The sequence below is a fragment of the Oscarella lobularis genome, chromosome 10 (genome assembly GCF_947507565.1).
Source record: "Oscarella lobularis chromosome 10, ooOscLobu1.1, whole genome shotgun sequence".
NCBI classification, from domain to species: Eukaryota; Metazoa; Porifera; class Homoscleromorpha; order Homosclerophorida; family Oscarellidae; genus Oscarella; species Oscarella lobularis.
Genome location: NC_089184.1, coordinates 1,551,451 through 1,579,312, shown reverse-complemented (window position 1 = coordinate 1,579,312; position 27,862 = coordinate 1,551,451). Strand labels below are relative to the sequence as shown.

The following is a 27,862-nucleotide window of genomic DNA, read 5'->3' as shown; positions in this document are numbered from 1 at the left end:
GTCCGTTGGGGAGCGACGACCTTGACATAGTACGCTGGCTCATGCGCCAGTGGGCCGGGCTGGATCGCGACGCGCCTGCACCTCCACGTGGTGCGATCCGGGTAATGCAAAGATGGGCGCGCAATAAAAAATTTAAAAAATGCACAACACTTTGTCATATTACATACACGCATAGCTATGAAGTCTGTAATAAAAGACCTTCAAGCTATACGTCCAAAGCAGCAACAAACACTTTATTAAAAACAAGACTCCCGCAAACAGAAACACTCAACGCAATTCACAAAATGTCGGTCACTTCCACGCTCGGCGGAGTCATAGTGACCATGACAACGCCATTGGGATTCACCACAGCGCTGAAGTTGCTCTTGAACGTGCCGAGATCTTGGTGGGCGAACAGGTCTCGAACATTCATAGCTGGTGCCGTGATATTGAGCTGTTTTCATCCAGTACAGATTAAGATTAATACGGCGACAATTTCTTGGACGCGATTGACGTACCGTTTTGAAGTCAACGGTGAATTTTCTGGCTGAACCTGCACTACTTCTATAGAAAAGAACGACTGCGAGACCTTTGTTGGATAGCTCCTTTCTCCACACTTCAAAGTCGTTTTGCTGTTTCACACAAAAGATAACAGAATCTCGGTACGTATACCGTAGTGGTTACCTTTAGGACTCTCAGCCCTTGCATTCCAAGTGGGTCTTGATTCACAGCAATAACTTCCCTGAAGGAGAGAGTAAATAAAGACATCCGTACACACAGATCCTCCTAGTCACTTGTTCAATAGAATTTCTTTAGCCCAATCGGTGATATTTCTCAAGTCATTGGACATGATAAGAGGCTAACCGAAAGCGAAGCTGACGCACAGAAAGGTCAAGAAACCGCCGCAAACGCACCGCCGCGAGAAGTGACCATATGGCGAACTGAGCTCTCGACTGGTCGGGGCTGAGAGAAAAGTCGCCGACGATAAGCTGAAAAGGTAAAGCGGGAATATGTAGGGGCTATTTCCAAAATTTAGCGTCATACCATGTCTGGATCATTCCAATTTCCTGGACCCGCCGCCGGAGCAAACATGTCCTGATTGGTGCCATAGAAGTCGATGATTCCCGTCACACTCTGCCAGGAGTCCTATAGAAAGAGAACCGCGAACAATCCCCAGAGAAACCAAGCGCCACCACCACTTCTTACAGCAATGTCAGCGTAGTTTCTCCACAAATTGCAGTGAGCGGCAATATTCGTGTAGTTGACCTAAACGGAAGATCAAGAACAATAGAAAATCCTTCATTTTTCTCTTGCTTTCATTCCGCTGCCTCTCTGGTAATCAGGCCAGCTGCATGAATAGATCATGGGCCTGCCCGTGGCATTCATTGCTTGGCCCATCTTTGGATAATCAGCGTCCATGTCAGAGACTTTCTCGTAGCAGCCGTCCAGTTTGACCATATCGACGCCCCAATCAGCAAACGTCTGTGATCGGAAGAGACTCCAATTTCAATCCCCTGTTTAGTTTCGGTTCCTCTGACCTGAGCGTCCTTTTGATAGTTCGAGTCGATTCCGGGAAATCCGCCACACGTCTTTGTACCAATATCTTGGAAAGAAGAAACGGATAAATTAATTAAACTTTTAATTATGGCTCTCATTACCTTCATAAATTCCAAATTTCAGCCCCTTGGAGTGAGCCTAGATGCAACCAATACAGTAGATTTTAGATTTATAAAGACTATCAAGCGTTTACATGATCAGCAATGTATTTGATTCCGTGTGGAAATCTCTGCGGATCTGGCTGCAGTCTTCCTTGGGAATCCCGTTCATGAGCAAGCCAACAATCCTAAGACTCGATCATCCCCTATGGAGCTACGCATGCTTCGCGTGTATTTACGTCGATATTGACGGTGAAATAGCCGGCGTCTTTGTATCCATCAGCCGCCATATGATCAATCATGTCCATGAAAAGACGTTCCCTTTTGTTCAACGTTTTTACGTTTAAAGAGACCAAGACTTCGCAATTTTTACCCGATGCAGTTTTCTGGATCGTTTTGGCAGTCGGTATTGCAGCGAAAGCGCTCCCACGAGAGCCAACCCACTAGACGGCCAACTTGGAATGCGTTAACTACTCTAGATCGTGCAAACTTGGCGGTGTGCGGGCTAGTCCGTTGTCGAGGCCTATGCTCGAACGAGCAGCAAGGAGAAAAGCGAAGATGTAGTACTTCATCGGAGGTGAGCATGCGCCTTGACATTTGTGCAAAACAAGCATTCGCTGCCTTGGTGAAGAGAAACAACCTTCGGTTCTAGTTCTAGAAAAGCGCCAGTGAACGTTTTAAGGCAAGTTCTTACCTACGAAGTCGTTCATCATTATCATACAACTTCGAAAATAAAGCTATGCTGCTCTCTCATAAACGATAAAGTAGAGCTTTTGCTGCACTACCCTTAGCTTGATAATGCATAGAGCTAGCTAGAGAGGTGGGCCCTTCGCTGATCGTCCAGGGGACTTCACAGCCGTGACTGCTGTTTCAGTTTGTTGGGGGACGAAGTTGATTGAGTCGGGTGTACAAAAGATTGCACCGCGCTAAAAGCGTGATGAAAGTGGAAGTAGAAGTACGAGTTGCTTTTTCTAAGTCGTGGCGTCATTGATCTCATCCTTGCGGATATGAGCTATATAGGCCGTGGGTGTACACACGTAGGCAGCTAGAATCGATCGTGGGAATCGTCGTGGGCATCATTGTGGGCATTTGCATTTCTTTTCCTTATGTTGGTGTTTAGAGCACTCATTATGTCTTCAGTTTCTGTTTCTGCTGATGATAAAATACGGTTTGATGACGACGTGTCCTTCTTCCCGCCCAAATTCGATGTGCACTGTATATACAAAATAATTGCTGAAGCTTTTGTATGTGGGAGCCGTGATTGGATTGCGTTGTGCCCAGAAAAGAATCAATCGGAGGCAAGCAAGTCTTACTTCACCTGGCAGTGGGCTGATGCCAGCAAACAAAAAAGGAAAACAGTTGTTTTTCCAGCCAAACATCTTCCGGAGGACCTCAATTCCTATGTTTTTGTCTATATTGACGGCACAGGAGCGACTATCGGCACAAGCAAGCCTTTCAGATTTGGCTTACCGTCAGATGCCACTGAAGACATCACTACAACCCAATATGAATCGCTTGTTGTTGTAGAGAGGCCGGTTTCCACGCAAAATAGCGGCAGTGATGATGATAGTGAAGATCAAAATTCAAAGCAACTTTCTCCTAATCAAAATGGACCTTTTTCATTGAGTGAGAACGAGCAGTTGAAAACTCGAATCATTGAATTGGAGTCTGAAAAGGAGCATCAACAACAATACATTGAAACGCTGGAAAGAACGTGTCAAGACTTGAAGGGTCGCGTACAAGATCTAGAGTCACAAAACGAGCAGATCCAACACCTAAGTCCTGAAGTAAAATCTTTTGAGATGAGTGCCGGCAACACTTCTTCAAAAGACGACGCTCAACTAAAAGATGAAAATGAGCAATTGAAGCAGCGCAACTTAGCGGTAGAATCCGACTTGAAGGCAGCACTGGAAAAGGTACGACTTTTAGAGAAGTCGAACAAGGAGCTGAAAACCAAAAAGCGTCATCTTGAAAAAGCTCTCGTCACCGAGCGCCTTCAGTATGATAGAAAATTGGAAGAAATGAAACGCCAAGTGGGAGCAGCTAGTGATTCCGAAGACGATGACTACGTCTCCGCTGCTGGAGCCCAGCAGTCTTTGCCAACAAGTCTTGAAATCCGATCAGAGGATTCGTCGCTTTCTCGGAAGGATCATGAGAAGCATCAATCTCTTTGTCCAATTTGTGGGTGTCAAGAGTCTCTCTTTTCCACCAAAGATGCCTTCATTTCCCATGTTGATTCCCATTTTGATAATTAGGCGTGTTCTTATACTTTTGGTTCAGAACTGCTGTTTTGTTCATTGATGGTTCAATACATTCTATCCGTTCAGCGTGATCCGGCTCTATTTATAGCCTGATTCTTGAAAACCGGAGGAGTCTGCTTTCAGTGTTATCTGTTTCCTAGCAACGTAAGAAGACTGTCGAGCGAATTCGCTGGATTATATTGCTGTAATATCGGTCGCGCGATTAATTTTGTTATTTCTAATCCAGACAGGCTGCTGCCATGTGTTTTTGAGTCAAACCGTTGGAGGCAAAAGAGGGACATTATTCATAAACGTGAGCTCTTGACAGTCTCCCTCATTGCATCATCAGTTCTTTCTTGGGGCAGGCACTGCTTATGGGAGGGGTCTTTTCTTTCTTTTCGCCGCTGCAGCGCCAAATCAAGCGCAGACGTCGATTCGCCATCGACAATTTTAGCAATCAAAAATTTCTTCTTCTCGGAACGCCAGGCTGCGGGAAATCGTCGCTCGTCAACTCGTTCAACTACACTATCAATCTTAGAGAATCGTCCGCTGAATATCAAGAAATTGCCGAAATCGGTGTTACGGACGAGAACAAAACAAAGCGATTGAAGAAATATGACCATCGTGAAGGCATGTACGCAAGGCTGACAAAGAGTGAGCGCAGTCGCGCTCCCACGCTGTTCGACATGGTGGGACTGCCCAATCGAAGGATCCTGTCCGACCTACTTAAATACATTGCTGATGGTAGAATTCCGGACGACACCTTTTTATTCTCGGCTATTGCAGGCACTTCGTCGGGCGAGGACGAACGAGAGAATTTGCAGAGGTCCTTTTCGGAAATGGATCGTTCAATGACAGCGTGGACGATCCTTTTTATCATGTCAGCCAGAGAGAATTTTCCCGATCAGCTAGCAAAAGAAGTACACGACGCGTGCGAAGCCATCAACGACGAAAAAAGCGAAAGAAGTACATTCGTAACTCAGATTAGTTCAATTTTTATCACTTATTTGGATTTAGAAAGAAAGATAAGAATCTACGTGATTATAACCAAGCTCGACGAGTTTTCAGCGGAAAAACAGGAAGAGATCAAGGAGTGTCTCTTCGAAGCAGCTGGTCAGGCACTCAATGTCAACAAATTGCGATTTGGATCGATTGTGAATTTTAATCCGGAGAAGGATTTTTCAGAGAAAGAGCAGCGTCTTTTGCCACGTCCCGAAAAGCAGAATGGAATTCTTCTGGTATTTAACAAATTGCTGAATCCAGCTCATTGTAAGGATCCTTTTGAGGGAGAATTCCAGAGTCGTTCTTAGACGTACACAAAAACCTTTTCAATAGTAGAACAGGGGCTGTCAGTGTAACCATCTATCTGTCTCTATGTATGGTGTAACCACGGTCCTCTCGGCCCGCGCAGTCGGCCCAGCCTGCACGCCCCGCGTCCGCCCGCGCCCACTCCCGCGTCCCCGATCGCGCGCGTTAGATGAAAACAAACAGATGGAAGACGACGAGACAGAAACGGGCGTCTACCTAGCGGACAGATTCGCAGCGACGCCGACGTCGGACGAAGAGACTCCTCTCTCGACCGCAACGAGCATCGACGCCCTACTCGACGCCATCGACGACGACGAGGTGCAAAACCGCTTGAACGCAAAACAAACGCGCAAACGCCAAAAGGCGCCGTCTTTTCTCTCCACTTACAGACCGAAGCGACACCGCCACCCTTCGATAATCGTCGTCACGTTGGAAAAGGTATCTGCACCCTTCACGGGAACCGTTACTATAGTAGTTGGGTTAGTTTACAGTTTACTTAGCTGAGGAGTAGTACTTAGCCGAACCTAAAATAGTCTCGGCTGCTCTAAGAGTCCTTCGATCGTGCGAGAGACGTCCGATTTGAGACTTTTACACATCATCCTGTATATCCGTTAGTGTCGCCGACGAACAGTTTCGACGAACGAATCGCAACCGTCGAGAATTTCGATTCGGACGCGACGGAAATGGATTCCCGACGTCGATTGCTGCTCAAGCCGGCGAACGTCGCCCGAAGATTGTCGCCGTCGCCGACGGAAACGACGCGAAGGGAATCGGCCGACGGGCGATCGGCGTCGCCGGGGAAGGCGATTGCCGACGGTCGCGGGCTGCGTTTGAGTGCACTGAGTCCTCTGAAGGGGTCGGCGTCGCCTCAGTCGTCTGGGAACGATATTGACGGCGGCGGCGGCGGCGGCGGCGGCGGCGGCGGCGGCGGCGGCGGCGAGTCGGCTTCGGGGTTGTTGAGAAAGAAGAAGTTCGCTTCGCCGCCGCTGAGTTTGAGTCGGCCTGTTAGTATGGATAGTCTCGCGGTGATTCGATATCGGAGGAGTCAGTCGCCGGTGCCTTTGAGGAGGAATCGGAGCGATTCTGCTGGCGATGGCGTGGATCTTTGGGAGGAGAAGGTGCCGTCTTTTCCGGATTTGGTCTTGGATTGTTTGCGAGGGTGTTTTTGAGTAGGATTATTTGGAAGATCAGCTTGCTGCTTCGAGGGAGACTATCATGTCTCTTGAGGTCGAGAACAAAGTGATTAAGGACAAGTTCAGCAGAATGCCTAGTGAGACAGATAACCGTATAGTAACGCAAGGATTCTTCTGACTGGAAGACGTCTTTGTTTAGGCATTGTGCAACAGTTGAAAAATCAACTGTCAGAAGCGCACGATCAGTTGGATCAAGCGAGACAGAAGCACGAGCTTGAACTACGGCAAGTGCAGCGAAAAGGAAAAGTCGACATGGAGAGAGAGCAGGCTAACTTTCAAGAGACCTTGAAGGATATGGAGCGTCAAAGAAACCTCTTAAAAGTAGAGGTATAATAACTGAAGCAAATGTGCCTTTTTTTTGACGAGGCTAAAAAATGCTACCGCTTCTTCTCTTTCAGCTTGCCGCTTCGAATCGAACGGTGGAATCGATGAAGCAAGAAGAGGCAAAGTCGAGAGTCGCATCAGGTGAAAGCTCTCAAAGCCGACTTTCAGGCTTTCACAAGGAAGTAGAAGCTTTGAAGGTGCGACTCAAGAATAAACCGTTAGCAGGCGCGCATTTTTTTTGACTCACAGGAAGAACTGAGATCCGTGAAAGGAGTGCTGGAAGAGACCGAGGCCTGCCGCCTGAAGGAACAACAGCAGAGACAAACGATCGCGCAAGAGTTGACCAAGGCTCAGCGAGTGGTCCTCAAACTAAAGGAGCAATTGGACGGCAGCAAAGGCATAGTGGAAATGGACGGTGCTCGCGTCAACGTACGTGGAGAATCTTTATTTGTTGCCGACGACGTCTAGCGTTCGCGTTTAGATTGGAGTCCTGCAAGCTAAGTTCGTTCGATCTCGACAGCAATTGGAGAAATTGCAGAAAGAGAAAGCGTCGGAAATCGCCGCTTTAGAAGAGAAAACCACTCAAGAGCGAACGCAGCTGAAAGTCAGAATACTTCGTATTCCTTACCTTTTCCAACATGTTCTCTCGCCTTCAGATTCAACTGGCGGAAGCGACTCAAGACAGAGACGGCGATCGAGCTCGCTACGAGGCCATCATTCAGGAGAACAAGGAAAAATTAGACAAACTTTCGGAGGATCTCAAACAAGCTCGAAGCACTTCACCTCGTCAAGACGCGCCTCGAGGCAGCAGAAAGAATTCCGTACAATACTTCGGTCGATGGACAGCTCACAGAGCAGACAGCAGAAAGGTATTCTATTAGTAGTCGGTTCTTTTTCGGTGGGTACGTGAAATCCTTTCTCCTGTAGCATGCCGAAGAGATGAAGCTCATCATTGCAGCTCTGGAAAAGGAAGGCTTCGGTCCCAGTCAGGCTACCACTGACGAAGTGATTCGGCATTTGTGGTGGAAGAAGGAGAGGAGCGTCGAGGAGGCGTCCGAAGCGAAGCAGACGTTGATGAATATCGGCGGAGAGTCGGAGGAATCTCAGCAGGATCTAAAGGTGAGTTGATCGAGAGGAAAGGTATTGGTTCAAAAATTGACTTTTTCATTATTGAAGGCGTACAAAGAAGAGCGTGATTCTGTCATGAAAGAGCTCGAAACGTTGAGAGAGAAGGTGAAGATTCAAGAGAGAGATGCGACCATTGTTCAAGAGACGTTCAAACAGTACGCGCTGAAGGGACGATTTGCACGCTCGTTTTTTTGCATCTCGTCTCGTAGAGAGATACAAGAATTGTTGCTGGATAATCAACAGGTTCGTGAGGAAGTCTACGTCGCTCAAGGCCGTGCAGTGAGCCTTCGAGACGAGTGCGACCAGCTGAAACGCCAGCTGACTGAAGCAGACAAGAGGACTGCTCAAAAACAGAGTGCACTTGACGAAATAAAAAGTAAGCACTCAACAAGGGAAATCAGAACCCTAGCGCCTAGTCAATTGTTTTTTTTAGATCAGAAAGAGAAAGCCGTGGCCGGAATTGACACGATGCAAGGGCAATTGGGTCAGGAAAAACGTCGAAACGCTGTTCTACGAGCCGAGACCGATTCACTGAAGCAGCAACTGGAAAGTCTGGCTAAGCAACTTAATGCTGCCGTCGAGGCTAGAACGAAGACGGAAAAAGAGCTAGCGACGTCGTCGAAGTCGATGAGCGACAGGGAGAAGTATCTGTCCGAAGTCGAATTGACCGGTCAGTCCTTGAGAAGAGAACTGAACGCGGTGAACGAGAAATTGTCGGCGGCGATTGCGGAGAGAGACGAGCTAGGCGAGAAAGTCGACGACGTTCAGGCGAGACTGGCGTCGGTCGAAGAGCAGCGCGGTCGAGAGGCGGCGTCGACGGAAAAATTGCGAAAGGAGACGGAGGAATTGGAGAGGGAGCTCGACGAGAGAGCGAAAGCGGCCGAGAGGCATGCGATCGTTCAAAGCGAATTAGAGGCGGAGAATCGGCATTTGGAGGCAATGGTCGAAGAGTCAAAGCAGCAGAGTCGAAGTTTGACGTTCGAGTTGGACTCGGCGCGGCGGCAACTCGACGATAGCGTCGAGTCGATTGGATACGCTCGGTCGGATAGCGACGCTCTGTCGAAGGATCTGCAGTCGCTTCAGCAGGAGTTGTCGAGTCGTGAAAGGCAGTTGCAAAAGACGAAAAAGGAATTGGAAACCGTGCGTAGAGAGCTGAAGACGAGAGAGGATAAGATAGTGTCGATTCAAAGGGAAAAGGACGAAGTCTCGGATTTGCTCGACGGGACGAAAGCCGAACTAGGTAAGATTTCTAACTGACTTCCTCACATACGAAAAATAAACGGTATTTACTATCTTTCTTTAGCCTCTTCTCAAAAGCACTTTGAAAGTTCAAAAGCTGAAGAGCGTCTCTTGCAGACGAAATTGGCATCGAAAGAGCGAGAATGCCAAGAGCTAAAGAAGCAGAAAACGTCGCTATCCAGCGAGATTTCTTTCACGCGTGAACAACTGCAGCAGTCCAGAGAGCAAAAGGAGAATCTTGGAAGAGAACTCGACAGTACGAGAAACATCGTTGAGCAACAGACTGGACGAGTACAGCAAGTAAGAAACGGACACGTGGAGTAGCACAGCTGATAGTCCGTGTTTAGGTTGGCCAGCAACACGAGGTCGTCGAAGCCGAATTGAAATCGGCTCAACAAAGCTTGGCACGTCAGCAGGCTTTGGTTTCCGATTTGAAGGCGGAATGCAGCAGGCAGAAGGCTCAGATTGAGGCGCTGTCGAAGGACGCGGTAAAGGAGTCTCGTCGAGCGGAAACGACAATCGATCAAATAAGGACAGATCAGACTCGCGCTTTGAAGGAGAACGAAGAGAAAGGACTCCGCCTTTTGGCTCTCGAAGCCGAAAGAGGAAAACTGCAGGGAGAAATTAAGGTTTTGTTTGCAAGCGCACGTGTGAAATATTTATTTATCGTGGCCTTATTCTCAGACAAAAGATGCATCGATGGAGAAATTGCAGAAGGAGTTGGATCAGCTTCAGACGCGTCTTCATGAAGAGACGACCGGTCGTGCTAGGGATAACGCTCAAGCTGAGGCTAATGCGCGAGATTTACGAAAGCAATTGCAGTCTGAGAAGCAGGCTAAACAGGCAAGTCGCTTCAGACTGCTGGTGTGCGAGGGCTCCATTACGTTTTTTTCCCACTAGGAACTTTTGGAAGCTGCCGAAAGTCGGAAAGAAAGAGTCGAAAGTCTGAACGGGGAAATAGCGGCGGTGCGGGAGCAGATGGTGAAAGAGAGGCAAAGCGAGGAGCGAGAATTGCGACGGGTGCTGGAAAGACTTCAGAGCGAGTCACTAAAGCAGCAAAGCAAACACGAGGAGCAGCTGCTGAAGATGAATCAGGCCGAACGAGAGGCGACAGAAAGAGAGAGAAAGGTTTGTACAGTACGAGATTGATTGAAAGGAAAAAAAGGGATCGAGGAAATCACATCTAGGTACGTATTGAATTCGAAGCGTGCGAATCGCAGCGAATAAGTCTTCTCGGGGAAATAGAAAAGCTAAAGACGCAGATAAGGTTCGATTTCGTTGAGCGAAGTCTCATTCAAATGTTCTTAATTACGTACTTTCGATAGAGCCGAGAAAGGTAATGCAACACGGAGCGATCGACGCGTCGCCGAACTTCGCGAGGAGCTCGCTAGCAATCACGAAGAGCGGCAAAAGTTGATCGCAGAAATTGCGACGCTTCGCAATTCGTACGGCAACGAGGTCGCCTTCGGTCTGATGTGCGCGCTCTTTTCCTTACAGTGGCGTTTAGAGTTTACAGTTGCGGGAGCAGATAACGCACACGACTGGAGAAGTGTCCGCATCTCGCGAAGTGGCCCAGTGTCTTACGAGAGAAAACGAGGCTCTGCAAGCTCAGGTTTGGGGCTCTTCGTTATATATATAGGTAACAAGTACAAAGAAAATAATCGCAGGTTCAGCAACTGACGGGCCAGCTATCCGACGAAATGGTTCGAACAGAAGAAGCGAACGAATCGTGTCGTCAAGAAATTCAACGAATCCGCGAAAAGGTCAGCTATTGTAATCTGGTGAAATTACGACGGCGGCTTGACTCGTTGTTTCTGCAGTTGAAGAACTCGGATGCCGCGCTGGCTTCTGCTCAACGAAAGACCAACGACATTCAGTTGGAATACGAAAGAAAACTGCTAGATGCTGATGCTAAAGTCTCGACGCTGGAAGGTCAACTGGGAAAGCTGGCTCTGAGTTTACGACAGACGGAAACGGAGAGCGCCGCGATTAAGTCTCGCTTGGATGCGACTGCGAGAGACCTGGATCTATCTCTCAGGGCTCAATTGACTCTTCAGAAATCAATGGAGAGCTCTAGCGAGGAGAGAAGAAGAGAAAGCGACGATCACAGAAACGAGGCATCATTAGCGAAACGTTTCTCTAATGTTCTTACCATTGTTCTGCGGCGTGTTTTAGATGAGGAGAATTCAGCAGAAAGTGTTGTTGCTGTCTGCTCAGTTGGCCGAAACTCAAGCGGAAGTATCGTCGACCGAAGAAGTACTGGGAGAAGTTCTCCGAAACTTTTCTTTTGCACTTGTGCGTGTGCTAGGAACGTGAATTGGTGCTGCAGGAATTGAACTTGGAAAAAGAAAGCCACCGAGAGACTCAGGTTGCTCGACTATGATTACAGTGTTATTTGAAACGTAATCCTATATCTATAGGCTCAACTGGAAAATTGGCAGCACGAAAAGTCTCTGCTGGATCACAAGGAGGCTTCACTTATCGACGAGAACGCCAGACTCGACGCTGAAATTCAACAACTCAAGGAGAACATTTCAGAAGAAAGAGTCCAATCGGGAGAACTTCGAAAACACCTGCAAGATGCATTGAGTCAAGTGACGAGCGCTCAAAATAAATTGCTTGTTACCACGCGGCTAGTATCTTCATTAGGTTCAAGAGAAACACGACGCTTCGTTGCACGCTCAGACGAAATTCAACGAGACGTTTGGCTTGCTGCAGGTCGAGTTCGAGCGAGACCGACGTCGTCTTCAGGAGGAAAAAGAAAATATTGAAAATCAGCTGGCGATTTGCAGGTGGAGTTTCTCAGCGAACGAGGCAGCGAGATTGATCAAGTTGATTTGAAACTTGCATAGAAGCGAACTGGAATCTGCGATAACAAGTCTGCGCATAAAAGAATCGGATATCGCCACTTGTCACGATGACTTGGCCGAGTCGGCTAAGAAAGCAGCGGAGACACTGACGTCCTTAGAAGCAGAAATCAAGTGAGAGCTTACCTAATAAACGAGAACCTGTGTAACTCGATTCTTGTTTAGGTTGAGAAGTGAAGTGCAGCTTGGTGCCGCTGACGTAGAAGCTCAGCTTCGAAGAAGTCAGCAAGATCTAGCTTCTGTGTCAAACAGACTCACTCAGATCGCTTCAGAAAATCAGAGTTTGCTGGTATGAATGGGATAATTGGGAGGTACTCTTTTGTTTATTCGACGATGCTAGCTCAAGCTTGAAATGAGCGAGAGACAGTGTCGTTCTTTGTCTGATGAACTGAGCGAGCACAAGGCGACGACAGCTTCAATGCAGCGTCTCTTGACGGGGCAACACAGCGAAACGGTCACGGCATTGAAAGAAGAAATAGCTGACGTTAGAAGTCAGTTGGAAAAAGTGCGTGATCACTTCATGCTTTCGCGGCTGGGGTAATTTTTTTGATTCATTTAGACTCAGTCGCAGCTGTCACTGACCAGTGAGACTTTGAGACTAAACACTCAGACAAAAGAAGAGCTGAATAGCAGCGTAGAAGAACTGAAAGGAAGTGTCGATCGGTTGAAGCAGGAACTGAGACAGGAAGTCAGTGCATGCGTCCAGTTTGTGCTGTCTACTCTATTGAATGTTTAGATAACTCAACGGAAACTTGCAGAGCAGCAATCGGATTACTATCAAAGATTATTTTCCGAGCGGAAGACGGAGAGGGTTTGTGCCATTTTGGGTTTGCGAATCTTAGGATAATTCTAATTGCGTTTCTTATTTTTCAGAAACAGCTCTCTGATGAACTAATGCACGTGCAGGCGTCTTTGACGGAGAAAGACGCTTTACTGACGTCCGCTCAAGCCAACTGTAGTCGTCTTCGAGAGGAAAGAAAGGAAATCGAGGTATTGCTGAAAGAACAGCAAGCTAAGGCCAGCAATTTGCGCCAGAAACTGGAATCTCTTCAAGTAATATTCCTAATATTCCTTTTTTATCTAAACAGAGGTGTTGTCTTTTAGAACGAGTTGGCTCGAGCGTACCAGCAACTGAATGAACAGGTTATGCAGTACAGTTCCTCAACAAAGAAGACAACCAAAGAGCTCTCAAGCGTCAGGTTGGTTATGGTTTTTGTGTAGAGTCGGCATTTGCCACGAGACGTTGTGTGCAGGGAGCAATACTTGAGAGAGTGCCGAACTCTGAAAAGGCAGGTTAAAGATCTGAGGCAGCAATTAGAATCTCTGAGGTGTTTTGGCTTAAGTCCCTGGATTTTAAAGCCAGCTGTAGTTTGTGTGCATAGAATGAATCTGAACGACGCGTCGACAGCTAAAGCAGAGTTGCAAGAAGAGAATCGACGGTCTTTAGAAGAGAAGGAGGAACTAAACGTCCAAAACGTCGCGTTTAAAGAGGAGCTAAAACGATTTGAAGATGAGAAGGAGCGGCTGAGCTTACGGTCAGCTGTTGCCAGAGAAGAAATTAAAAGGAGTGTTGCACATATTTTTGTATAGAAACAAAGAACTTGCTGAGCAGATAGGTCACCTTCAGTCTGAACTTTTCATCGTGAGAAAATCAGAAGAAGAACTGATTCGGTATCACCGAGCATCTGAAGCCAATACAAAGTATAATGACACTGACATTTCGATGCCAAAGTCATGACTTGTGCACATAGAGCGGATATGAGAAAAGTAGTCGAGGAAATGACTCAACAGATGGAGCAACAGCTTGGGGCTCGAGAAAGTCTGTACCAGCTCAGAGCCGAGAACGAAGCTTCCGCGCTGCTCAATACTCAACGCAAAGTACGGTTGTCGTTATTATCACGTGACGATTTAAGAAGCCTGGTGCGCTTTTTGCAGATGTCTGAATTAGAAGTGCAGGTAAAGCAATTGCAAAATCTTTGCTCTAATGAGAAGAAACAAAACGAGGCACTGAGAAATGAGCTGGGGAGAATGTATAGCCAACGTGTGACAGATGACAGGTATCCCCCCCCCCCCCCCCCCCCCCCCCCCCGTGTTTTTTCAGCCCTCTCAGTCTTCTAATGACCTCTCTGTTTTATAGAATGAGACGGAAGCTTGAGGCTCGGTTGGAAAAAGTGAACGAAACACTGAGCCGATCAAAGTCGACCGGCGAAGAGTCGTTGCTGTCATCATATGGCTAGATGATTTTATTTATTATTCTAAGGATTATATGAGCTGTTTTTAGAGAGCTGAGTCTCTTTTCTTATTGACTCACTTGCATACCTATATTAGAGAGCTGGGTCTGTAATCGTTGATTCTTAGGGATGCACCTGCATATATTAGAAAGCTAGGCCCCTAATCTTTGATTCTTAGAGTGATAGGCTTCTCCTAATCCCATTATTAGATCTTAATACATGGAGCGAGAGAACGCGCGCGAGGCACGCACGAGGCACGACTCGTGACTATCCACGTCGGCGTGTCGTCTCGCGTTCGCCGCCTCAACGCGCGTGGAGGACGCCTGCACAGTGAATAGAGACTCGGCGTGGAGAATGAAGATCGGCGGGCTCGTCGGAGCGAAGAGGACGTCGCTATGTAAGCGAGAGAATTTGTAGCTCCTTTTTTAGCTCGCGTGTGCCGTTTTATCTCGTGTACGCGTGCATGTTCGTGTGAGTGCGTGTTTCCCCGTAGGCCGGGACCCCCAAGCCCATTCAATTGTCCTGGGGAAAAATGTCCTGGAGACAATTGTCCTGGAGACAATTGTCTCCAGGACAATTGTTCCCAGGACAATTGTCACCAGGACAATTGTCCCCCGGACAATTGTCCCCGGACAATTGTCCCACGGACAATTGTCCCCGGACAATTGTCCCCAGGACAATTGTCCCCAGGGCAATTGTCTCCAGGATAATTGTCTCCAGGGCAATTGTCCCCAGGACAATTGTCTCCAGGAAAATTATCCCGTGGACAATTGTCACCAGGACAATTGTCTCAAGAACAATTGTCCCAAGGACAATTGTCTCAAGGACAATTGTCTCCAGGGCAATTGTCTCCAGGACAATTGAGGACAATTGTCCCCATGACAATTGTCTCCATGACAATTGTCCCCAGGACAATTGTCTCCAGGGCAATTGTCCCCAGGACAATTGTCCCCAGGACAATTGTCACCAGGACAATTGTCTCCAGGACAATTGTCTCCAGGACAATTGTCCCCAAGACTAAGCCCTCAATTTAATACTTGAGCCTTTAGAATAAAAGATTAGGCCCTCAATTTAATATTTAGCCTTTAGAATCAAAGTTTAGGCCCTCAATTTAATACTGAGGCCTTTAGAATCAAAGATTAGGTCGTCAATTTAATATTTAGGCCTTTAGAATCAAAGATTAGGCCCTTAATTTAATTTTTAGGTCTTTAGAATCAAAGATTAGGCCCTCAATTTAATATTTAGGCGTTTAGAATCAAAGATTAGGCCCTCAATTTAATATTTAGGCCCTGTGAATCAAAGATTAGGCCTTCATTTTAATTTCTAGGTCTTTAGAATCAAAGAATAGGCCCTCAATTTAATTTGTAGGTCTTTACAATCAAAGATTAGGCCCGCAATTTAATATTTGGCCTTTAGAATAAAAGATTAAGTCTTCAATTTCATACTTAGGCCTTTAGAATCAAAGATTAGGCCCTCAATTAATATTTAGGCCTTTATAATCAAAGATTAGGTCCTCAATTTAATATTTATCCTTTAGAATCATAAATTAGACCCTCAATTTAATACTTAGGCCTTTAGAATCAAAGATTAGGCCCTCAATTTAATATTTAGGCCCTGTGAATCAAAGATTAGTCCCTTAATTTAATATTTAGGAACTGTGAATCAAAGATTAGGCCCAAAATTTAAAATGTATGCCTTTAGAATCAAAGATTAGTCCCTCAATTTAATATTTAGGCCCTGTGAATCAAAGATTAGGCCCTCAATTTAAAATGTAGGCCTTTAGAATCAAAGATTAGTCCCTCAATTCAATATTTAGGCCCTGTGAATCAAAGATTAGTTTCTCAATTTAATATTTACGCCCTGTGAATCAAAGATTAGGCCCTCAATTTAAAATGTAGGCCTTTATAATCAAAGATTAGGCCCTCAATTTAATTTGAAGGACTTTATAATCAAAGATTAAGCCCTCAATTTAATATTTAGGCCCTGTGAATCAAAGATTAGTCCCTTAATTTAATATTTAGGAACTGTGAATCAAAGATTAGGCCCAAAATTTAAAATGTATGCCTTTAGAATCAAAGATTAGTCCCTCAATTTAATATTTAGGCCCTGTGAATCAAAGATTAGGCCCTCAATTTAAAATGTAGGCCTTTAGAATCAAAGATTAGTCCCTCAATTCAATATTTAGGCCCTGTGAATCAAAGATTAGTTTCTCAATTTAATATTTACGCCCTGTGAATCAAAGATTAGGCCCTCAATTTAAAATGTAGGCCTTTATAATCAAAGATTAGGCCCTCAATTTAATTTGAAGGACTTTATAATCAAAGATTAAGCCCTCAATTTAATATTTAGGCCCTGTGAATCAAAGATTAGTCCCTCAATTTAAGATTTAGGCCCTGTGAATCAAAGATTAGGCCCTCAATTTAAAATGTAGGTCTTTATAATCAAAGATTAGGCCCTCAATTTAATATTTAGGCCTTTATAATCAAAGATTAGGTCCTCAATTTAATATTTATCCTTTAGAATCATAAAATAGGCCCTCAATTTAATACTTAGGCCCTTAATTTAATACTTAGGCCTTTAGAGTCAAAGATTAGGCCCTCAATTTAATATTTAGGCCCTGTGAATCAAAGATTAGGCCCTCAATTTAAAATGTAGGCCTTTAGAATCAAAGATTAGTCCCTTAATTTAATATTTAGGCTTTGTGAATCAAAGATTAGGCCCTAAATTTAAAGTTTAGGCCCTGTGAATCAAAGATTAGGCCCTCAATTTAAAATGTAGGCCTTTAGAATCAAAGATTAGGCTCTCAATTTATTATTTAGGCCTTTAGAATCAAAGATTAGGTCCTTAATTTAATACTTATCCTTTAGAATAATAAATTAAGCCCTCAATTTAATACTTAGGCCCAAGAATCAAAGATTAGGCCCTCAATTTAATATTTAGGCCCTGTGAATCAAAGATTAGGTCCTCAATTTAAAATGTAGGCCTTTAGAATCAAAGATTAGTACCTCAATTTAATATTCAGGCCCTGTGAATCAAAGATTAGGCCCTCAATTTAAAGTTTAGGACTTTGGAATCAAATATTAGGCCCTCAATTTAATTTGTAGGACTTTATAATCAAAGATTAGTCCCTCATTTTAATATTTAGTCCCTGTGACTCAAAGATTAGTCCCTCAATTTAATATTTAAGCCCTGTAAATCAAAGATTAGTCCCTCCATTTAATATTTAGGCCCTATGAATCAACGAGTAGGCCCTCAATTTAATATTTTGGCTCTGTGAATCAAAGATTAGGCCCTCAATTTAAAATGTAGGCCTTTAGAATCAAAGATTAGTTCCTCAATTTAATATTTAGGCCCTGTGAATCAAAGATTAAGCCCACAATTTAAAATGTAGGCCTTTAGAATCAAAGATTAGCCCCTCAATTTAATATTTAGGCCCTGTGAATCAAAGATTAGGCCCTCATTTTAAAATGTAGGCCTTTAGAATCAAAGATTCGTCCCTCAAATTAATATTTAAGCTCTGTGAATCAAAGATTTGGTCCTCAATTTAAATTGTAGGCCTGTAGAATCAAAGATTATTCCCTCAATTTAATATTTAGGCCCTGTAAATCAAAGATTATGCCCTCAATTTAAAGTTTAGGCTTTTGGAATCAAATACTAGGCCCTCAATTTAATTTGTATGCCTTTAGAATCAAAGATTAGTCCCTCAATTTAATATTTAGGCCCTGTGAATCAAAGATTAGGCCCTCAATTTAAAATGTAGGCCTTTAGAATCAAAGATTAGTCCCTCAATTTAATATTTAGGCCCTGTGAATCAAAGATTATGCCCTCAATTTAAAGTTTAGGCTTTTGGAATCAAATACTAGGCCCTCAATTTAATTTGTAGGACTTTATAATCAAAGATTAGGCCCTCAATTTAATATTTAGGCCCTGTGAATCAAAGATTAGGCCCTCAATTTAAAATGTAGGCCTTTAGAATCAAAGATTAGTCCCTCAATTTAATATTTAGGCTCTATGAATCAAAGATTATTCCCTCAATTTAATATTTAGGCCCTCTGAATCAAAAATTAGGCCCTCAATTTAATATTTATCTTTTAGAATCATAAATTAGGCCCTCAATTTAATACTTAGGCCTTTGGAATCAAAGATTAGGCCCTCAATTTATTATTTAGTCTTTTTTAATCAAAGATTAGGCCCTCAATTTAATATTGATCCTTTAGAATAATAAATTAGGCCCTCAATTTAATACTTAGGCCTTTAAAATCAAAGATTAGGACCTCAATTTAATATTTTAGCCCTGTGAATCAAAGATTAGGCCCTCAATTTAAAATGTAGGCCTTTAGAATCAAAGATTAGTCCCTCAATTTAATATTTAGGCCCTGTGAATCAAAGATTAGGCCCTCAATTTAAAATGTAGGCCTTTAGAATCAAAGATTAGGCCCTCAATTTAATATTTAGGTTTTTCTAATCAAAGATTATGTCCTCAATTTAATATTTGTCCTTAAGAATCATAAATTAGGCCTTCAATTTAATACGTAGGCCTTTAGAATCAAAGATTGGTCCCTCAATTTAATATTTAGGCTTTGTGAATCAAAGACTAGGCCATCAATTTAAAGTTTAGGTTTTTGGAATCAAAGATTAGTCTCTCAGTTTAATATTTAGGTCCTTTTAATCAAAGATTAGGCCTCAATTTAATATTTATCTTTTAGAATCATAAATTAGGCCCTGAATTTAATACTTAGGCCTTTAAAATAAAATATTATGTCCTCAATTTAATAGTTAGGCCCTGTGAATTAATAATTATGTCCTCAGTTTGAAGTGTAGGCCTTTAGAATCAAGGATTAGTCCCTCAATTTAATATTTAAGCCTTTAGAATCAACATTATTCCCTCAATTTAATATTTGCGCCCTGTGAATCAAAGATTAAGCTTTCAATTTAAAATGTAGGCCTTTAGAATCAAAGATTAGCCCCTCAATTTAATATTTAGGCCCTGTGAATCAAAGATTAGGCCCTCATTTTAAAATGTAGGCCTTTAGAATCAAAGATTCGTCCCTCAAATTAATATTTAAGCTCTGTGAATCAAAGATTTGGTCCTCAATTTAAATTGTAGGCCTGTAGAATCAAAGATTATTCCCTCAATTTAATATTTAGGCCCTGTAAATCAAAGATTATGCCCTCAATTTAAAGTTTAGGCTTTTGGAATCAAATACTAGGCCCTCAATTTAATTTGTATGCCTTTAGAATCAAAGATTAGTCCCTCAATTTAATATTTAGGCCCTGTGAATCAAAGATTAGGCCCTCAATTTAAAATGTAGGCCTTTAGAATCAAAGATTAGTCCCTCAATTTAATATTTAGGCCCTGTGAATCAAAGATTATGCCCTCAATTTAAAGTTTAGGCTTTTGGAATCAAATACTAGGCCCTCAATTTAATTTGTAGGACTTTATAATCAAAGATTAGGCCCTCAATTTAATATTTAGGCCCTGTGAATCAAAGATTAGGCCCTCAATTTAAAATGTAGGCCTTTAGAATCAAAGATTAGTCCCTCAATTTAATATTTAGGCTCTATGAATCAAAGATTATTCCCTCAATTTAATATTTAGGCCCTCTGAATCAAAAATTAGGCCCTCAATTTAATATTTATCTTTTAGAATCATAAATTAGGCCCTCAATTTAATACTTAGGCCTTTGGAATCAAAGATTAGGCCCTCAATTTATTATTTAGTCTTTTTTAATCAAAGATTAGGCCCTCAATTTAATATTGATCCTTTAGAATAATAAATTAGGCCCTCAATTTAATACTTAGGCCTTTAAAATCAAAGATTAGGACCTCAATTTAATATTTTAGCCCTGTGAATCAAAGATTAGGCCCTCAATTTAAAATGTAGGCCTTTAGAATCAAAGATTAGTCCCTCAATTTAATATTTAGGCCCTGTGAATCAAAGATTAGGCCCTCAATTTAAAATGTAGGCCTTTAGAATCAAAGATTAGGCCCTCAATTTAATATTTAGGTTTTTCTAATCAAAGATTATGTCCTCAATTTAATATTTGTCCTTAAGAATCATAAATTAGGCCTTCAATTTAATACGTAGGCCTTTAGAATCAAAGATTGGTCCCTCAATTTAATATTTAGGCTTTGTGAATCAAAGACTAGGCCATCAATTTAAAGTTTAGGTTTTTGGAATCAAAGATTAGTCCCTCAGTTTAATATTTAGGTCCTTTTAATCAAAGATTAGGCCTCAATTTAATATTTATCTTTTAGAATCATAAATTAGGCCCTGAATTTAATACTTAGGCCTTTAAAATAAAATATTATGTCCTCAATTTAATAGTTAGGCCCTGTGAATTAATAATTATGTCCTCAGTTTGAAGTGTAGGCCTTTAGAATCAAGGATTAGTCCCTCAATTTAATATTTAAGCCTTTAGAATCAACATTATTCCCTCAATTTAATATTTGCGCCCTGTGAATCAAAGATTAAGCTTTCAATTTACTATTTAGGCTTTGTGAATCAAAGATTAGAACCTCAATTTAAACATTAGGCCTTTGCAATCAAAGATTAGGCCCTCAATTTAATATTTAGGTCCTGTGAATCAAAGATTAGGCCCTCAATTTAAAATGTAGGCCTTTAGAATCAAAGATTAGGCCCTCAATTTAATATTTAGGCCTTTATAATCAAAGATTAGTTCCTCAATTTAATATTTATCCTTTAGAATAATAAATTAGGCCCTCATTTTAATATTTAAGCCTTTATAATCAAAGATTAGGTCCTCAATTTAATATTTATCTTTTGGAATCATAAATTAGGCCCTAAATTTAATACTTAGGTCTTTAGAATCAAAGATTAGGTCCTCAATTTAATATTTAGGCCCTGTGAATCAAAGATTAGGTCCTCAATTTAATATTTAGGCCCTGTGAATCAAAGATTAGTCCCTCAATTTATTATTTAGGCCCTGTGAATCAAAGATTAGGCCCTCAATTTAAAATGTAGGCCTTTATAATCAAAGATTAGATGCTCAATTTAATATTTATCTTTTAGAATCATAAATTGGGCCCTTTAATTTCAAACTTAGGTCTTTAGAATCAAAGATTAGGCCCTCAATTTAATATTTAGGCCCTGTGAATCAAAGATTATGTCCTCAATTTAATATTTTGGCCCTGTTAATCAAAAATTAGGCTCTCAATTTAATTTGTAGGACTTTATAATCAAAGATTAGTTCCTCAATTTAATATTTAGGCTCTGTGAATCTAAGATTAGGCCCTCAATTTAAAGTTTAGGCCTTTGGAATCAAATATTAGGCCCTCAATTTAATTTGTAGGACTTTATAATCAAAGATTAGGCCCTCAATTTAATATTTAGGCCCTGTGAATCAAAGATTAGGCCCTCAGTTTAAAATGTAGGCCTTTAGAATCAAAGATTAGTCCCTCAATTTAATATTTAGGCCCTATGAATCAAAGATTATTCCCTCAATTTAATATTTAGGCCCTGTGAATCAAAGATTAGGCCCTCAATTTAATATTTATCCTTTTGAATCATAAATTAGGCCCTCAATTTAATACTTAGGCCTTTGGAATCAAAGATTAGGCCCTCAATTTATTATTTAATCTTTTTCTATCAAAGATTAGGCCCTCAATTTAATATTGATCTTTTAGAATAATAAATTAGGCCCTCAATTTAATACTTAGGCCTTTAGAATCAAAGATTAGGCCCTCAATTTAATATTTTAGCTCTGTGAATCAAAGATTAGGCCCTCAATTTAATATTTAGGCCCTGTGAATCAAAGATTAGGCCCTCAATTGAAAATGTATGCGTTTAGAATCAAAGATTAGTCTTTCAATTTAATATTTAGGCCCTGTGAATCTAAGATTAGTCCCTCAATTTAATATTTAGGCCTTGTGAATCAAAGATTAGGCCCTCAATTTAAAATGTAGGCCTTTTGAATCAAAGATTAGTCCCTCAATTTAATATTTAGGCTCTGTGAATCAAAGATTAGGCCCTCAATTTAATATTTAGGCCTTCATAATCAAAGATTAGTTCCTCAATTTAATATTTCTCCTTTAGAATAATAAATTAGGCCCTCATTTTAAAATGTAGGCCTTTAGAATCAAAGATTCGTTCCTCAAATTAATTTTTAAGCTCTGTGAATCAAAGATTTGGTCCTCAATTTAAATTGTAGGCCTGTAGAATCAAAGATTATTCCCTCAATTTAATATTTAGGCCCTGTGAATCAAAGATTATGCCCTCAATTTAAAGTTTAGGCCTTTGGAATCAAATATTAGGCCCTCAATTTAATTTGTAGGACTATATAATCAAAGATTAGGCCCTCAATTGAATATTTAAGCCCTGTGAATCAAAGATTAGGCCCTCAATTTAAAATGTAGGTCTTTAGAATCAAAGATTAGTCCCTCAATTTAATATTTAGGCCCTATGAATCAAAGATTATTCCCTCAATTTAATATTTAGGCCCTGTGAATCAAAGATTAGGCCCTCAATTTAATATTTATCTTTTAGAATCATAAATTAGGCCCTCAATTTAATACTTAGGCCTTTGGAATCAAAGATTAGGCCCTCAATTTATTATTTAGTCTTTTTTAATCAAAGATTAGGCCCTATATTTAATATTGATCCTTTAGAATAATAAATTAGGCCCTCAATTTAATACTTAGGCCTTTAGAATCAAAGATTAAGCCCTCAATTTAATATTTTAGCCCTGTGAATCAAAGATTAGGTCCTCAATTTAAAATGTAGGCTTTTAGAATCAAAGATTAGTCCCTCAATTTAATATTGAGGCCCTGTGAATCAAAGATTAGTCCCTCAATTTATTATTTAGGCCCTGTGAATCAAAGATTAGGCCCTACATTTAAAATGTAGGCCTTTAGAATCAAAGATTAGGTCCCCAATTTAATATTTAAGTTTTTCTAATCAAAGAATATGTCCTCAATTTGATATTTATCCTTAAGAATCATAAATTAGGCCTTCAATTTAATACGTAGGCCTTTAGAATCAAAGATTGGTCCCTCAATTTAATATTTAGGCTTTGTGAATCAAAGATTAGGCCCTCAATTTAAAATGTAGGCCTTTATAATCAAAGATTAGGTGCTCAATTTAATATTTATCTTTTAGAATCATAAATTGGGCCCTTTAATTTCAAACTTAGGTCTTTAGAATCAAAGATTAGGCCCTCAATTTAATATTTAGGCCCTGTGAATCAAAGATTAGTCCCTCAATTTAATATTTAGGCCCTGTGAATCAAAAATTAGGCCCTGAATTTAATATCTAGGCCTTTAGAATCAAAGATTAGTCCCTCAATTTAATATTTAGGCCCTATGAATCAAAGATTATTCCCTCAATTTAATATTTAGGCCCTGTGAATCAAAGATTTGGCCCTCAATTTAATATTTATCCTTTTGAATCATAAATTAGGCCCTCAATTTAATACTTAGGCCTTTGGAATCAAAGATTAGGCCCTCAATTTATTATTTAGTCTTTTTTAATCAAAGATTAGGCCCTCAATTTAATATTGATCTTTTAGAATAATAAATTAGTCCCTCAATTTAATACTTAGGCCTTTAGAATCAAAGATTAGGCCTTCAATTTAATATTTTAGCCCTGTGAATCAAAGATTAGGCCCTCAATTTAATATTTAGGCCCTGTGAATCAAAGATTAGGCCCTCAATTTAATATTTATCCTTTTGAATCATAAATTAGGCCCTCAATTTAATACTTAGGCCTTTGGAATCAAAGATTAGGCCCTCAATTTATTATTTAGTCTTTTTTAATCAAAGATTAGGCCCTCAATTTAATATTGATCTTTTAGAATAATAAATTAGGCCCTCAATTTAATACTTAGGCCTTTAGAATCAAAGATTAGGCCCTCAATTTAATATTTTAGCCCTGTGAATCAAAGATTTGGCCCTCAATTTAATATTTAGGCCCTATGAATCAATGATTAGGCCCTCAATTGAAAATGTATGCGTTTAGAATCAAAGATTAGTCTTTCAATTTAATATTTAGGCCCTGTGAATCAAAGATTTGGTCCTCAATTTAAATTGTAGGCCAGTAGAATCAAAGATTATTCCTTCAATTTAATATTTAGGCCCTGTGAATCAAAGATTATGCCCTCAATTTAAAGTTTAGGCTTTTGGAATCAAATATTAGGCCCTTAATTTAATTTGTAGGACTTTATAATCAAAGATTAGTCCCTCAATTTAATATTTAGGCCCTATGAATCAAAGATTATTCCCTCAATTTAATATTTAGGCCTTGTGAATTCAAGATTAGGCCCTCAATCTAAAATGTAGGCCTTTAGAATCAAAGATTCGTCCCTCAAATTCATATTTAAGCCCGTTGAATCAAAGATTTTGTCCTCAATTTAAATTGTAGGCCTGTAGAATCAAAGATTATTCTCTCAATTTAATATTTAGGCCCTGTGAATCAAAGATTATGCCCTCAATTTAAAGTTTAGGCCCTGTGAATCAAAGATTAGGCCCTCAATTTAAATTGTAGGCCTGTAGAATCAAAGATTATTCCCTCAATTTAATATTTAGGACCTCTGAATCAAGGATTATGCCCTCAATTTGAAGTTTAGGCCTTTGGAATCAAATATTAGGCCCTCAATTTAATTTTTAGGACTTTATAATCAAAGATTAGGCTCTCAATTTAAAGTTTATTTCCTGTGAATCAAAGATTAGGCCCTCAATTTAAAATGTAGGCTTTTAAAATCAAAGATTAGTCCCTCAATTTAATATTTAGGCCTTATGAATCAAAGATTAGTCCCTCAATTTAATATTTAGGCCCTATGAATCAAAGATTAGTCCCTCAATTTAATATTTAGGCCCTGTGAATCAAAGATTAGGCCCTCAATTTAAAATGTAGGGCTTTAGAATCAAAGATTAGGCCCTCAATTTAATATTTATCTTTCAGAATAATAAATTAGGCTCTCAATTTAATACTTACGCCTTTGGAATCAAAGATTAGGCCCTCAATTTATTATTTTTTCTTTTTTAATCAAAGATTAGGCCCTCAATTTAATATTGATTTTTAGAATAATAAATTAGGCCCTCAATTTAATACTTATTCCTTTATAATCAAAGATTAGGCCCTCAATTTAATATTTTGGCCTTGTGAATCAAAGATTAGGCCCTCGATTTAATATTTAGGCCCTGTGAATCAAAGATTAGGCCCTCAATTGAAAATGTATGCGTTTAGCATCAAAGATTAGTCTTTCAATTTAATATTTAGGCCCTGTGAATCTAAGATTAGGCCCTCAATTTAATATTTAGGCCCTGTGAATCAAAGATTAGGCCCTCAATTGAAAATGTTTGCGTTTAGAATCAAAGATTAGTCTTTCAATTTAATATTTAGGCCCTGTGAATCTAAGATTATGCCCTCAATTTAAAGTTTAGGCCTTTGGAATCAAATATTAGGCCCTCAATTTAATTTGTAGGACTTTATAATCAAAGATTAGGCCCTCAATTTAATATTTAGGCCCTGTGAATCAAAGATTAGGCCCTCAATTTAATATTTATCCTTTTGAATCATAAATTAGGCCCTCAATTTAATACTTAGGCCTTTGGAATCAAATATTATGCCCTCAATTTCATTTGTAGGACTTTATAATCAATGATTAGTCCCTCAATTTAATATTTAGGCCCTGTGAATCAAAGATTAGGCCCTCAATTTAAAATGTAGGCCTTTATAATGAAAGATTAGGCCCTCAACTTAATATTTAGACCTTTATAATCAAAGATTAGTTCCTCAATTTAATATTTATCCTTTAGAATAATAAATTAGGCCTTCAATTTAATACTTAGGCCCTTAATTTTATACTTAGGCCTTTAGAGTCAAAGATTAGGCCCTCAATTTAATATTTAGGCCCTGTGAATCAAAGATTAGGCCCTTAATTTGATACTTAGGCCTTTAGAATCAAAGATTGGTTCCTCAATTTGTTATTTAGGCTTTGTGAATCAAAGATTAGGCCCTCAATTTAAAGTTTAGGCCTTCGGAATCAAAGATTAGTCCCTCAATTTAATATTTAGTCTCTATGAATCAAAGATTATTCCCTCAATTTAATATTTAGGCCCTGTGAATCAAAGATTAGGCCCTCAATTTAATATTTATCCTTAAGAATCATAAATTTGGCCTTCAATTTAATACGTAGGCCTTTAGAATCAAAGATTATGTCCTCAATTTAATAGTCAGGCCCTGTGAATCAAAGATTATGTCCTCAGTTTAAAGTGTAGGACTTTAGAATCAAAGATTAGTCCCTCAATTTAATATTTAGTCCCTATGAATCAAAGATTATTCCCTCAATTTAATATTTAGGCCCTGTTAATCAAAGATTAGGCCCTCAATTTAATATTTATCCTTAAGAATCATAAATTTGGCCTTCAATTTAATACGTAGGCCTTTAGAATCAAAGATTAGGTGCTCAATTTAATATTTAGGCCCTGTGAATCAAAGATTAGGCCCTCAATTTAATATTTAGGCCTTTATAATCAAAGATTAGTCCCTCAATTTATTATTTAAGCCCTGTGAATCAAAGATTAGCCCCTCAATTTAAAATGTACTCTTTTAGAATCAAAGATTAGGCCCTCAATTTATTATTTAGTATTTTTTAATCAAAGATTAGGCCCTCAATTTAATATTTATCCTTTAGAATAATAAATTAGGCCCTCAATTTAATACTTAGGCCTTTGGAATCAAAGATTAGGCCCTCAATTTATTATTTAGTCTTTTTTAATCAAAGATTAGGTCCTCAATTTAATATTTATCTTTTAGAATCATAAATTAGGCCCTAAATTTAATACTTAGGCCTTTAAAATCAAAGATGATGTCCTCAATTTAATAGTTAGGCCCTGTGAATCAAAGATTATGTCCTCAGTTTAAAGTGTAGGCCTTTAGAATCAAAGATTAGTCCCTCAATTTAATATTTAGGCCCTATGAATCAAAGATTAGTCCCTCAATTTAATATTTAGGCTATGTGAATCTAAGATTAGGCCCTCAATTTAAAGTTTAGGCCTTTGGAATCAAGTATTAGGCCCTCAATTTAATTTGTAGGACTTTATAATCAAAGATTAGGCCCTCAATTTAATATTTAGGCCCTGTGAATCAAAGATTAGGCCCTCAATTTAAAATGTAAGCCTTCAGAATCAAAGATTAGTCCCTCAATTTAATATTTAGGCTCTATGAATCAAAGATTAGTCCCTCAATTTAATATTTAGGTCCTGTGAATCAAAGATTAGGCCCTCAATTTAAAATGTAGGCTTTTAGAATCAAAGATTAGGCCCTCAATTTAATATTTAGGCCTTTATAATCAAAGATTATGTGCTCAATTTAATATTTAGGCCCTGTGAATCAAAGATTAGGCCCTCAATTTAATATTTATCCTTTAGAATCATAAATTAGGCCCTCAATTTAATACTTAGGCCTTTAGAATCAAAGATTAGGCCCTCAATTTAATATTTATGCCCTGTGAATCAAAGATTAGGCCCTCAATTTAATATTTAGGCCTTTATAATCAAAGATTAGTCCCTCAATTTATTATTTAAGCCCTGTGAATCAAAGATTAGGCCCTCAATTTAAAATGTAGGCTTTTAGAATCAAAGATTAGGCCCTCAATTTAATATTTCGGCCTTTATAATCAAAGATTAGTTCCTCAATTTAATATTTATCCTTTAGAATAATAAATTAGGCCCTCAATT

The 27,862-nt window shown here is 40.1% G+C and overlaps 4 protein-coding genes across 7 annotated transcripts in view; 3 read left to right on the top strand and 1 right to left on the bottom strand.

Annotated features, from left to right (window-relative positions):
• Positions 1-212: 212 nt before the first annotated feature.
• LOC136192538 (alpha-N-acetylgalactosaminidase-like) lies at positions 213-2,576 on the bottom strand. Its single transcript, XM_065981184.1, has 16 exons — positions 2,420-2,576; positions 2,329-2,371; positions 2,125-2,255; positions 2,008-2,077; positions 1,874-1,955; positions 1,730-1,822; positions 1,638-1,674; positions 1,518-1,582; positions 1,294-1,461; positions 1,186-1,245; positions 1,024-1,125; positions 894-968; positions 774-838; positions 664-721; positions 498-611; positions 213-433 (listed from the first exon to the last, which is right to left on the bottom strand). Exons 1-16 carry the CDS (start codon positions 2,436-2,438, stop codon positions 278-280), a joined length of 1,338 nt encoding a protein of 445 aa, XP_065837256.1. The 5' UTR covers positions 2,439-2,576; the 3' UTR covers positions 213-277.
• LOC136192539 (calcium-binding and coiled-coil domain-containing protein 2-like) lies at positions 2,217-3,966 on the top strand. Its single transcript, XM_065981185.1, has 2 exons — positions 2,217-2,316; positions 2,755-3,966. The coding sequence occupies exon 2, from the start codon at positions 2,765-2,767 to the stop codon at positions 3,887-3,889; it is 1,125 nt and encodes a 374-aa protein (XP_065837257.1). The 5' UTR covers positions 2,217-2,316; positions 2,755-2,764; the 3' UTR covers positions 3,890-3,966.
• LOC136192537 (trichohyalin-like) lies at positions 3,938-14,277 on the top strand. Of its 2 annotated transcripts, XM_065981182.1 has the most exons (42): positions 3,938-4,039; positions 4,122-4,187; positions 4,240-4,840; positions 4,892-5,500; positions 5,572-5,620; positions 5,798-6,300; positions 6,356-6,452; positions 6,515-6,702; positions 6,774-6,896; positions 6,949-7,128; positions 7,181-7,303; positions 7,356-7,568; positions 7,627-7,818; positions 7,876-7,982; positions 8,037-8,203; positions 8,261-9,067; positions 9,131-9,366; positions 9,414-9,695; positions 9,751-9,909; positions 9,967-10,194; positions 10,254-10,333; positions 10,392-10,524; positions 10,574-10,678; positions 10,734-10,829; positions 10,887-11,183; positions 11,242-11,322; positions 11,375-11,434; positions 11,487-11,660; positions 11,716-11,858; positions 11,919-12,047; positions 12,099-12,222; positions 12,274-12,438; positions 12,493-12,621; positions 12,670-12,744; positions 12,807-12,986; positions 13,038-13,132; positions 13,187-13,261; positions 13,316-13,468; positions 13,524-13,634; positions 13,685-13,811; positions 13,869-13,990; positions 14,071-14,277. In XM_065981182.1, exons 4-42 carry the CDS (start codon positions 5,249-5,251, stop codon positions 14,168-14,170), a joined length of 6,660 nt encoding a protein of 2,219 aa, XP_065837254.1. In that variant the 5' UTR covers positions 3,938-4,039; positions 4,122-4,187; positions 4,240-4,840; positions 4,892-5,248; the 3' UTR covers positions 14,171-14,277. The 2 variants fall into 2 exon arrangements, with proteins under 2 accessions (XP_065837254.1, XP_065837255.1); XM_065981183.1 differs by lacking the exons at positions 3,938-4,039; positions 4,122-4,187; positions 4,240-4,840 and having other exon boundaries at positions 5,345-5,500; positions 5,546-5,620.
• A 144-nt stretch (positions 14,278-14,421) lies between these two features.
• LOC136191885 (uncharacterized) overlaps positions 14,422-27,862 on the top strand; it is a 45,083-nt gene continuing 31,642 nt past the window's right edge. For 2 of the 3 annotated variants that reach the window (XM_065980307.1, XM_065980305.1), the window contains exon 1: positions 14,454-14,561. The gene's annotated coding sequence lies outside the window, so the exon portion shown is untranslated. Of the gene's footprint in view, positions 14,562-27,862 lie in introns of all 3 variants that reach the window. The other variant, XM_065980308.1, reaches the window with a different exon arrangement.